The sequence below is a fragment of the Coloeus monedula genome (genome assembly GCF_965178545.1).
Source record: "Coloeus monedula genome assembly, chromosome: Z".
Lineage (NCBI taxonomy): Eukaryota > Metazoa > Chordata > Aves > Passeriformes > Corvidae > Coloeus > Coloeus monedula.
In genome coordinates, this window is record NC_138822.1 from 25,171,933 (window position 1) to 25,184,621 (window position 12,689).

A 12,689-nucleotide genomic window follows, 5' to 3' on the forward strand; every position below is an offset into this window, starting at 1 on the left:
CCCATTACTAAAGGTTTCTTATCTAGTCAGCATTCAAACTTTGTAGGCTGTGTGGAAATACCACGGAGGTGGGTGATATTCCCGTGATGAGAAAGTCACCAAGAGATGGTTACTTGATCCATTCTTACAGCTGTGTACGACGGGAAATTGCGCGGGGGGACTAACGCTTATTAAGCCAGGCTCGGGACAGGTGGGTTTGGTGGAAGACACCGAGGCTCAGGTCGGGTAGGGAGGCGGAGCTCGGAACGGCCGGGATGCATCGAACGGAGCCATCGCCGCGCTCCGCCCTCAGCCCGGCGCCAAGCGGGCCCGGGGAACCGGAGCGCCTTGGACGCCGCCCCTGGCAGCCGCTGCCGCGCGGGCCGCACCGGGCCGCAGGTAGGAGCAGGCGGGAATGAAGCCCCGGCCTCGAGGCCTCTGGCCCTGCCGTCAGCTCCGGGAGTGGGATGGGCCCAGGGAGGGACCGTGGGGCGGGAGCCGTGCGGGGTGGGCGGTGGGGCCTGGGGAGCCGCAGGGTGCGGACCTGGCCTCCCGCGAGCGGCGGTGCCTGTGCCCGCTCCCAGCGGCAGCGAGGCCCGCGGGCTGAGGGGCCGGGCGGGCCGTGCCCGGGCAGCGCTAGGTCCCGTGGTGTGAGCGGCGGCCCCGCGCTCTTGCAGGCCCCGGCTCCCGCCCTGCGGCCCCGGGTGCGGTGGGGCTGAGCCGGTAGGGAGGAGCAAGGCAGGAGCTGCCCGGCAGCCGTAGAAGGAGACCAGGACGCTGGTGGCGATCCCCGTGTGTGCCGGAAAGCCGGGGAGTTGCCATGCAGGGCCTGGAGCCTGCGCTGAGCTGCTGCTGTGGGCTCTCCGTGGCACCCGATGGGTGACAGTGTAAGCGGTGGAAAAGCCCAGAATTTACCTGTTACCAGCTGTATCTAGTATTAGTGTCTATATGTATTTAGTATGCATAACTATCTCCTCAGTTGAAGCTTAAAGCCACTGGCAGCCCCATACTTTCAGGCAAGTGATAAACTTGAATATGACCTTATTATTGATTCTGGCAGTAAGAACGTGCACTAGTGCACAGCCTTCTGTGGGTAACTTTATATTTCTTTGTAATAAATTTTGCTTAGTGAAGACTAGATGGAGACTCAGAGTTTTGTCTAAATATTCAGGGTTTGGCCTGTGATGCTCACTGACTGCCGTTGTGCTCTCAAAGGTGCGTTAACGTGTTACTTCACAGAGCTAAGCTGCATTAATTTATTAGCAGGCATGTTTTGCCAGGTCTGTCTGTGCACATTTACTGGGAGAGTGTCTCTGAGCAGTATCAGTGCTGTTTTGAGTGGTCTGCAGAATGCAGGAAAACAATCTCAGATTTTAATTCTCTGTATATATTATTTATGTACTGTTTTATATAGGGATTTTGCCTAGCATAAATGTATTATCTATTATAAAGAAAACAGAAAATGATGAACACTAACAAATGTTTCTTATAAACATGTCTTTGTTACTGTGTTCTCTAGAGTGGGCCAGGATGTCATACGTGTGTGCATACATAGCTGCATGCAGAAATGAATCTATGTCAGAAAGCTGCTCCTCCCACCACCCTCCTGTTCTGGGTGTATTTTGAACCATATTCCATCTGGCTGGGTGTGCTTGCTTCAGTTGGTTTTTTTCCCCGTTGAGGAAGAGTATTTGTTAGGATAATGAAGATGGAGGAGGGTGGTTCTCTCAGTGGCTTTGAAGCACAGGGAAATGAGGCAGTAGCAGTGCAATCGCTGAAATTAAGCTCTTGCGTAAGAGTACTGACATTATAGTGTGGCTTTCTATACAATCTCTTCTCTGACCAGCCTTATGTTGCTGGCTTGGCCACTGGGCATATATAATCATATGCAAATGTGGTATGTTATGGCAAAGTCAGATGAGTCACAACGTTCTGAGTGTTCCGGAAAGAAGACTTCTGTTTGCACTAGTTGTAAGTGTAATAGAAATTTACTGTAACTGCATGTACTGTTGGGCTTTTATTAATTATTATTCCATATTTTTCAGTCCACTTGTTTTTAAGCAGCATGTAAGTAAAAGAAGGAGCATTTGAGAAGCAGGCAGACAACAAAACTCTAAAGCCTTTGCATACATTACTCTAGTGAGCTTGAGAAAGTGACCTTCAGCAATGTGGATAGTATAAGTGAATGTGAAGCCTTTCCACCAAATATCTAAATATTTGCTGCAGATCGTAGCAAGTTAGGATGAAGAACTAGTGACTTACAGTGCTTCGGTTAAAAAAACTGAAAAAACTAAATTGCATTGATTAAACATATTTTTCATAATATCTGTGAGTAGGTCTGTTTTTAAAGTATCTTTCTTTGAATAGCTGTTTGTAGTCACAGCTGAATATAGTATGATTTAGGCTGATAATTTCAAAATATTGTCTCCAGAGCTGCACTGCCAGACTTGTAAGTATAGAATACTACCCAACATGAATTTCTTCTCTAACACAAAAACAGTGGAGACCCGTAGTCCCACTTTGGTTTTTAAAGAAAAGAAATCAGTATTTATTTGGTGAAACCTGAAATACTTAAACCACTCTGCTTTTGCTTGTTTGTTTCTACCTCTTATTTTTAAAAGGCAGCTTAGTTTTTTGTTGACAAGTCAGGTTGTTGGGTGTCTTCCCACATGGGCTAACATGAAAATTAGAAGAACTTCGGAAATGAAACTTAGATTTTAGTTGATGAAAAGATGGAAGATCAAAAAGTAAAAATGCATAGCTGCATACAGAAATAAGGGAAACATTCTTTTACTTACTAATCCAAAAAAGAATAAAAATTACTTGTTTTACAATATGTATCAGCTTCTTTACATGTATCTCACTGTTTCATTTTTTTATGAGTCAGGATGGTAAACAACCACCTTATGCTGTCCAGGAGCATCATTTTACTGACCAAGTGAAGGGGAATTGTTTGTCTGTGATTCAGTCCAGCAAGGGAGTCGCATTGTGGAAGACTAAATATTTCAGAGAAGTTACTGTCTGTTAAACACTTCCATCTAGTATTGCTTGTCAGAGAGATGTTAGAGTTAAATGGCCTTCTTTCCCACCATTTTCTTTCACTTTTCCTGCTTGCTACATCTGCTTATACAAAATTCATTAGTCTGGTCAGACTATTGGCATTCCATCTGTCTCTTTTCTTTGTAAATTGTATGCTCTGTCATGCTGATCTGGTCTGAGCTAGTCACTTGTGTTGCTAGTTGTGGTTCCTCAGTAGTGCACTTGTGACTGTCTTCAATTTTAAAAGGTGGTTTTCTGGATCATAATAGTTTTCTGTTTAAAATTGCATTAATAACAAGAATTTTAAAAATGGTTACTGCTACTTGAAGTAGGAACATATTGGTAGAAATTGATGTACTCATCTTTTTAAAAAGAACATTTTGTCAATCCTAGTTTTATGTAAGCCATGTGGTATTATTGCCTGGTACACTGAATAGCTGAATGGCCTAATAATTTACCTGTTGACAAGAACACCACCACCCTTTCCCCCCCTCACCCCCCCATACACAGACCCTTTACTAGTTATTTTGTAGGCTGTTGTTTTACATTACATTCTAAAGTTAACTGCAGTAGCTTTTATTAATTCAGTAATGTAAATTCATCTATTTTCTTAAGGCTTGTAGGATTATAGTGTATGTCTTATGCATAATTTCATTTTCTTGCATGTAATTTAGAGGAAGTAAATCAGTGGTACACTTAGTTGTTACTCCATCTGAATGTTGTCTTACGTGGTGCAACAATTTCATATTGCCTCCATTCTCATCAGCTTAGAGTAGTATGGAATTTCTTGTTAGGAACAGCAAAAATTTATTCCCTTCAGACTGCAAGGAGAAAGATGTAGTCCTTATTTTTTACCCTTCACAAATAGACAATTGAAATAATTAAAAGCTTCACACATGCTGGGTGATTTCACTTACTCCTGATGTTTAACAGGTAAGCATTGCTGGAATTACAATCATTTTATCAATGTGACATATCTTTGTGATTCTTAACTAATAGTATTGCCTACAGGCTTGGCACCTAGGGGGAAAAATCAGTTCTTAAAAAGAAAATATTTTTACTGGATGGACAGAAATTCAATGCTTATCGAAAAGAAAAGGCATGTTGTCAAATCACTTCACATTTTAGCTGAGGCAATAAGTAACAACAGAAATGCGAAATTACAGAGAACCAGTTATTTTGTTGAGAGTAACTTACAGTGGTTCCAAGATAATGCAGACTTTCTACAAAGTATAGGAGTATCAAGGGAAACCTGTCTTCATCTTTCTTTGTCTTTAAATACTGAGTAATTAAAGTTCGTATTTTGTAAGTTGTATTTCTCTCCTCAGAAACACAGTAAGTAATACATATAAAAGAAGTAGTAACATGATTGGGGAAAAAACTCAAACACACGATTTTGAGTGCAGCGAGGCACATGGCGATAAGTCATTTCAACAGTAAATGATAGAGGGTGCATATATTGTCATCAGGTACTAATGTGTCATGCATGTCTGTTTTTCATTTGTCCCGTGTTATGAAAAGGATATGAATGATATCTGACAACTTTGTGAAAGATTCAATAATCAGAAAGCCTTTATATTTGTGAAGTGTGGAAATTTTGATGGTTTTGCACTGAAAGAACTATCCCAAGAATATTAATGTATTCTTTGAGGTCATACAGTGATTTTTAGTAGTTAATGTAGTATTTATCTTCATTATTCCTCTGCTCTATGTTTGAGACAATTTTCTCAGTGTTAATCTGTATTGGATTGGGTCTGATTACTTTATATGGAGGGCCTGGTTTAAATATACAAAGAGAATTGATAAAATCTTGTAAAATCTCATTGAAGTGAATTCTGTTCTGGATGCCATTCTGGTGGGTATTGGTCAAATGAATTCTCTTGGTAACTGCTATTTTCAGTTATTTTCTGTATTTTTTTTAATATGTGGACCAGTGGCAAAGGATATGCCATCTTGTTCCTAGTCTCCTTGCTTAGATTCAGTAATAATCTTTAATTACAAATTGCCTTGAATTGGCATCACTCTGTTGTTATTCTGTTTGACAGGCAAGAAGACAAGCTAGCTGTGATCTGAAGAAGTAATCTTTTTAAACTGAAGTACTGTTTTTTCCAGTATTATAATTGATGCTGGGAATTACTGATGAGCTTATACTTGTAAACAGCAGTGAACATAACAGAAGTTTTATAACTGTAGAAATGTCCTAAAAATACTGTCAAAAGGTTTTAAATATCTGTTCATAGGTGATGGTACCTACACTCACTGTGAATCTCAAATTATTTTCTATTTTCTTTCATAGAAGTCTTCTAGTTAATGTCCTTCTGTCTTTTTTATTTTTTTCCCAGATAAGGATATAAATCACGTTGAAGCCGTATGCCGCTTGAATAACTGGCATTAAAAGTCTTGGGAAGGAACAGCTGAACACATACATGCTGAGTTGTTTTGGACCTTTGCTTATGGAGCTGGCCAGTCATTCCTGTCACCAGCTAGTAGTGCTGTTCCCTTGAGCTTTTGATGTTTGTGGCACCAGCTTCTGATGCTGCCGTTGCTTTTGAATGTCTGACAGATTGGTTTTAATACTGTTCTTCACACTGCAGCACAGAATGGGAGTTCTGCAGTTTCAGGCTGAAGTATTAGGCTGGGGGTTTGCTGGCTTGAAGGCTTTCTGCTGTGATTTTCCTTTGTACTGGTTTGCAGTGAGGGTAATAATTCTGCAGTGAACTGCTGACTCCTTCCCTTCTGCATGGTTACTTTTCCAAGTTGATTGCTTTTGGTTACCAGAGCACATACCTATGCTTCAAACAGAAGTAAATTAATTTTTAAATCCACCCCGGACTCAGCTTCAAGATTTGATTGATACGGGTGCTGATGTAACGATCATCTCCTTCTCTGCATGGCCTCCCTCATCGCCTTTAGCCCCGGTGGGATCGGCCATCGCAGGATTAGGAGGAGCCACACAGAGCTATTTAAGTGAACAGCCTGTGGTGGTGAAGGACTCAGAGGGGCACACAGCTACAATTAGGCCTTATGTTGCTACCACTTCCCATAACCTTTGGGGACGGGATGTGCTGGCAGCTTGGGGCGTACGGATTGGGACAAATTTTTAGTAGGGGTCACTGTGTGTAAGGGAGCACAGAATCCTACACTGCCTTTGCGGTGGTTCATTAACACACCAATCTGAGTCAGACTCTGCTCAGTTAGTTGAATTAAGGGCTGTTACCATGGCTTTTCAGCAATTCTCACAGGAACCTTTGAATTTGGTTACTGACTCTGCTTATGTAGCAGATATCACCCAACGCTTAGATTGTTCACTTCTGAAGGAGCTGAACAATGCAGCTCTGTTTTCGCTGTTGCAAACCTTGTGGTCTGCAATTCAGGCTCGAGTGCATCCGTATTACATTCTGCACATTTGAAGCCACACTAGCTTACCAGGTTTTCTAACAGAAGGCAATGCCAGAGCTGTCATGCTGGCCAACCCTGCATGGGTAGGGCCTCAGCCTGACAAAATTGCCCAAGCCAAGGCATCGCACGGTTTCTTCCATCAAAGTGCACACACCCTGCAGAAGCAGTTTCATTTAACGCCAACTGAAGTGCGTGACATTGTCAGCGCTTGTGCCGACTGTCATGGACTCGCTGCGCCTTTGCCAGTGGGGGTAAACCCCAGAGGGCTAAAAGCCTTGCAGATTTGGCAAAAGGATGTAACTCACATGCCAGAATTTGGTTGGCTGAAATACGTGCACGTGTCTATTGACATTTTCTCCTCGGCTATGTGGGCTTCTGCTCAGACTGGAGAGAAGGGCCGTGATGTCATTGCCCATTGGAAATTGGCTTTCTCAGTCCTGGGCGTGCCAGCTTCTGTGAAAACCGATAATGGTCCTGCCTATGCCTTGGAGAAAATGCAGCAGTTTTTACACCTATGGGGTGTAGACCATACCTTTGGTATTCCACATTCTCCTACTGGCCAAGCCATTGTCGAACGCGCTCATGGTACCTTGAAGTGTGTTTTGGAAAAACAAAAAGGGGGAATGCATGGAGAAACCCCACAGAGCCGACTAGCAAAAGCTTTGTATACAATTAATCACCTTACAGTACCACAAAATTCAAATAATCCTGTTATTCTGAATCATTTTCTCTCACTGCAGTCTGCAGGCGAGAGACAACTGCCCTGGACAAAAGTCTGGGTGCGGAATTTGCTCACTAACCAGTGGGAAGGCCCGCATGAGCTTATCGTTTGGGGTCGTGGGTATGCTTGCGTTTCCACAGATACTGGGGTACGGTGGCTACCTTCAAAATGTGTTCACCCTGACATACGGCACCAGAGGCAGAACAGGCAACCTCCAAATGATGACCAGAACGCCAACCATCCAAATGGTGACCAGAATGTAGATCAGCAGCCCAATGACTCTTCTGATGATGACCAAGATGTCAACCATCAGGCGGATGGTCCTTCCACCAGCAGAGACTGAACTTTAAATTTCTTGTTATGGAGTCAGATAGTTAAAGCCTTAAGGACATATTTAGAATTAATAACTGATGTAGATTTCTATTTAGGATTAATAGTAGAGTTGTTATCTTATAAAACAAAAAGGGGGAATTTAGGTACAAAAATGCTGTTAGCAAGGATTTTCTTGTTATTTTCTAAGTCCGTGAGAGACTTTTCTCTCTCACAGAAGAGGTAGCAGAGTTACGTAAACAAGCAAACACCTGCAACCTTGGAAAGTCTTGTTTATGGTATAGTAGGAAAATATTTTGACAATGGATGTTTTAGGATTTTAGCCAATCACCCCAAGGGGTGGCTGATCCTTTGTCCAATTAGACTATGAAGAAAAAAGTCTATAAAAGAGTTTGTAAAATAATTAAATCAATCAGTCTTGCTGCACAATTCCTGCCTGCTGGATCTTCTCTCCTCCTCCTCCCTATGGCTGCGGGACACAGTGATATACCCTAGGGCCCAGGCCTGCGGTAATATCTAATTGCAGAAGATGGAATAAAGTATTTCCTTGTTTGTCTTTGCTACTTGGCCTGTGATGTTCTAAGCCTCAAAATGGCAGCAAGTAGTAGCTTTAAAAGTTTGCAAACTCTTGGAAGAACATTTTAAGTCAGTCTTATTTGTGAAATATTATTGAGTTTTTGAATGTGGTTTTGGGTCACGTATAATGAATTTCAGAATTGTTTCTGCTTAACACTTAGATGCTAACATTCGTTCCTTTGAGTCTTGTTGCCTTTAAACATGACATAGCTCTGCTGAATTTTTTGGTGAACTATATTGACTACAGAGCCGTGAGCTGCAGTTTAGAGCAAAGGTGACAGTCTGACAATGAAGAAAGCATGGATTTGGAAACAAATGTGACCTTTCTGTTTTGTGAAGTAGCAGTGTCACTGAAACGGTCCATGTGATGCTGAAAATAGAAATGAGAAGAAGGCTTCCCAGTGTTCTAGCATCTACTGGTGTATACTTGCTGTGATGGTGACCATACGTTTCCATGTTAGAGGTGGTAATAGCTTGTAGTGAGCACTTGCGTCTGTAAAGGCACCAAATAATGTGTTTGGAATAGTTGAGAGGGAAGGGTAAAATAGTCTGTTTCCAAGAGAAATAGGAAACAAACAAATAAATATTGCGTATTCTTAAGATGCTTATAAGAATCTAATGCTATATTCATTAAACACAGTATACTTTGTTAGAAATACATTAGAATCCTATTAGAATAAAAGAGTGTGTGTTTGGCTGATTGTGAATAAGTGATAGGTGAATTTTCTTGAGGAGTGGGTGACGACTGCTGATGACCTAATCAGACAGGTGTGGAACAGCCAGGATGCCATTCTTTGAATTTAAAGCAAGCTGTCTGCACATCTGGAAGATGGAAGCACTGCAGTACACTCAGGAGATCAGGTCTGGTCTGTGGTCATACCTGAACGAGGTGGTATCTGTTAGGCAGGTTTTTTGAAAGCTTTGTTTAATAAGATTATTGTCAATAGACAAATTATGCAGTAAATACAGGGGAAGGTGCTATGGATCTGCTAATGGATGTAGATGTTGCAAGAGGTGAGGGACTACAAGGAATCAAATGCACCAAAAGGCTGAAAAAATTATCTGGCGAGATGCTCCACTTCTGTGTATGGTAGTATTCAAGTATGTTTTTAGCTATTAAGAATTATCAGTATCTTTATAGTATTTTTTATTAAAAAAACCCACCCAAGATAATTTTGAAAGACAGATGTTGGTGATAGTTCTGTTATGTGACACCCTGCAGAGGTAAGACAAGGCTGAATAGGCAAGTATTGGTTATGACTTGTGGGTAATACAAAATTCCATTTTTGTGGTCCTCTCTGAGCACCTTGTGTTGCATTTTCTGACCAAGCTCTGTTTTATTTTTAGGAGCAAAGCTTTGTGTTTAAAATGGAAGTTGATGTGAATGGAGAGTCCAGAACTGCCCTCTCCAATTTCCCTGTGCCCCTTGCAGAGGTGAGTTGTGCAGGCAGGATGGAAGCAGAAAAGCCACGCTGTTCCAGCACCCCCTGCTCACCAATGCGGCGGACAGTTGCAGGATATCAGATCCTTCACATGGATTCTAACTACCTGGTTGGCTTCACAACTGGAGAGGAGCTGCTAAAATTAGCCCATAAGTGTACAGGAAGTGAAGAGAATAAAGGAGAATCTGGTCCGAACTTGGGCTCCAAACATCTTGATTCAGGACTTCCACGTTCCTCGCGCTTGTACAAAACTAGAAGTAGGTACTACCAGCCATATGAGATCCCAGCAGTAAATGGAAGGAGAAGGAGACGGATGCCCAGTTCAGGGGATAAATACAATAAAGCTTTACCATATGAACCTTACAAGGCATTTCATGGTCCCCTGCCTCTCTGTCTTTTGAAAGGTAAAAGGGCTCATTCCAAATCCCTGGACTACCTCAATTTAGACAAAATGAGCATTAAGGAACCTGCTGACACAGAAGTGCTACAATACCAGCTCCAACACCTTACTCTTAGAGGGGATCGTATGTTTGCAAGGAATAGTACATGAGCTATCATCTCAAATTTAGAAATGGTTTCTTACCTTCTCTCTGTTGCTGCAAAAATCCACTGTTGTACTGTGTACATGACTGTCCACATTGTAGGTGGTTGTATCAGCTCAGTGTTACCAGAAAGGAATTTATTTGAATACAGTCTTAGCAATGCAATGTGTTACAAATAATTGGAGAGAGAAATCTTTCCTGAGCAAGCAGCTTCTGATGGAGATTTGACTGCAGCTGGTGGATGTTTTTTTGGACACATTTTAACAAAAAAAAGCTTTTGATTTTTGGGATTTTTTTTTTTTTTTTTTGGTACAGCTAGATCTAGTATTTACAGTATTTCAGCAATGAAAAATTGGTGATGTCTGCTTGGTTGTTGCTAATTTTGGCTTGATGTTAGAAACTGCTCTTGGATAAGTACTCAAGGAGGTTTTTTGGTTTTACTTTTTGTTTCTGTAATAAAATGTATGGGTTTTTCTTACAACATGGATAGGAAAGTGAGCTTGACTGGACTAATCACTTGCTATTTGAACAATTGAATTCACACATTTTGAGACTGCGCTTTTACTGGTGATGTGGGTGAGATTCGTTCATAAAAGAAACCTTTGCTACTTGAATCCTATTAAATTATTTTTTTAGTTTCTGCATGGAAGTAATTGCTTTGTCCTTTTTATTCTATAAAACATTCAGAATGAGTACTTCGGTTATTTAAAGAAAATCTTTCAGGGAGTGAAGATTTCTTTTTCTTTTTTTTGTTAGTGGATCTTATTTTTACATTGTCTTGAGACAGAAACTGGAATGTCTGTACTGTTATGTCAGTAATTTTTTTGATTTTGTGATTTTCATTTCGTATATAGTAACAGAAGGTGTCAACTTCAGCATAGCTTTGGGAATTCTGTTAAAGCACTGAACTGAGTGAGCTCTGGAGGGTAGGTTTTTTGGTTTTTTTTACACAAGTGCAAGTGAAATATATCTGTATCAGCATTGAAGACATGATCTTGGATTTTTCAGCAGAATAATGCACTTGCTTATTTTTGTTACTTAATAAATTTTTATCCAAACATGACATCAAATGCAGTTTTGACAGTTGTATTCCTAGATGTATTTAAAACATTTTGGTAACTTCAGTTTAAAAGTTTAAAAAGTTTGTTTTGTTGGTTTTTTTTTTTTTAGGTGCAGTCTTTTACTGAAGCAGTGTGTAACTTGATTTTGGCTGATGACCTCTGCAGAAGTTAAAAATACTTTCATATTGCTTTGAAACATAAATTATTTGATCAGTTGTTTCTCATAGAGTTAAGATTTTGTTTGTTTGTTTGTTTATCACTCAGAATTACTAGAAAGCACTAGTTAGTATGTGTGCTATGGAAAATTAAGAGTTCTGTCACTTCCACAGTTTAAATGAAGGCAGCCCACTAGAGAGCATTTTGTGGTTTGGTTATCTTTTTTTAAGTTTATTAGAAACTACAAAAAAACCAAGGTGTGTTTTTCAAAGTTAACTACACTGGTGTAAATTTAATGTATTGAACAATGATCTTGAAAGTAAAGTCTTCCTATATAGTCTTCAGTTTGAAAAACAGATTATGGTCAGATGCCAAAGAGATGGGGGCTTTGTTTAAGGAACAAACACCACTGTTTATTGAACTATCCAATTAAATTGTATTTCTGGCTGAAAAATAAAAAGGGTATTATAAATAGCTATTGTTGTGGATTCATTTGCTGTGTAGGATAAGAAGAGGACATTTAAAAAAAATACAACTTTAGACCAAGGAGCATTTAAAAACAACTTGAAAGATGGGGTCCTGGATTTCTGTGAAATAGATGCTTAGGTCTGTTCCTTTGTTTCAGGAAAAGAACTACGCATTTATTTTATGTGCATGTTTCTAATGTTGTCCAGTGCTGTAATTGTATGGCTACACTAAGAGAGTGGTTGATGGCTATCTAGCTGAGTTCAGACATAAAAAATGTGTTGGCATCTTACCTTTGGTGATCTATTTGTCTGTGTGATCAGACATGGTTATGATGTTTGCTTAACGCACACACACTTGCAGTCCTCAAAATGTGGGAAATACTGCTTACACTATGTGTAATACAAACTAAGAAAGAATTTTTAATAGCTAACTATTACAGCTGGTGGTGGGGTCCGAGGCTGTGACCCAGGAAGAGATGACCGGTCCAGGGAGATGGTCCCGAAAGGAATCGCCTTCCCGAGGCCCGGTGTCTTCCTCTTAGCTGCTGGCAGAGGAGCCCTTGCAGAAGCTATCAGCTCTTTAGTGATTATCAGCTCGTGATTTCAGCTCAGCTCTGCAGGGCTGCCTCTAGGCCAAGCCAGACCGGAGAGAGAGATGAGAAGACCCGTATGGCTGGTTCCGCACGAAGGGAGCTTTATTGGGGGTCCCCTCCGGCGAAGGGGAAGGCCAGGGACGAGCTCTCCCTCACAGAGGCGAACTTGTCTTCTTTTATAGGGATACAGGGGATCAGCAAGGGGACCAATGGGTTACAGAGGGTCTGGGACAGACCAATGGGTTACAGAATGATCTGCATAGGGTCTCCCAAAGGATTGTGGGTCTACCTTTCCTCACCATGACTCAAAGTAGTCGCCTTTCCAGGGAGTCCTGCTGGGCGATTGCGAAATCTTTTATCTCAGCAGACATCCCTCCAGGGCAG

General features: G+C 41.1%; 1 protein-coding gene across 2 annotated transcripts; it reads left to right on the top strand.

Moving 5' to 3' along the window:
- Positions 1–321: 321 nt before the first annotated feature.
- On the top strand, positions 322–10,274 carry MACIR (macrophage immunometabolism regulator). 2 transcript variants are annotated; one of them, XM_082302119.1, is made up of 3 exons: positions 322–378; positions 1,151–1,194; positions 9,392–10,274. In XM_082302119.1, exon 3 carries the CDS (start codon positions 9,413–9,415, stop codon positions 10,034–10,036), a length of 624 nt encoding a protein of 207 aa, XP_082158245.1. In that variant the 5' UTR covers positions 322–378; positions 1,151–1,194; positions 9,392–9,412; the 3' UTR covers positions 10,037–10,274. The 2 variants fall into 2 exon arrangements, with proteins under 2 accessions (XP_082158245.1, XP_082158246.1); XM_082302120.1 differs by lacking the exon at positions 1,151–1,194 and having other exon boundaries at positions 340–378.
- The last annotated feature ends 2,415 nt before the right edge of the window (positions 10,275–12,689 follow it).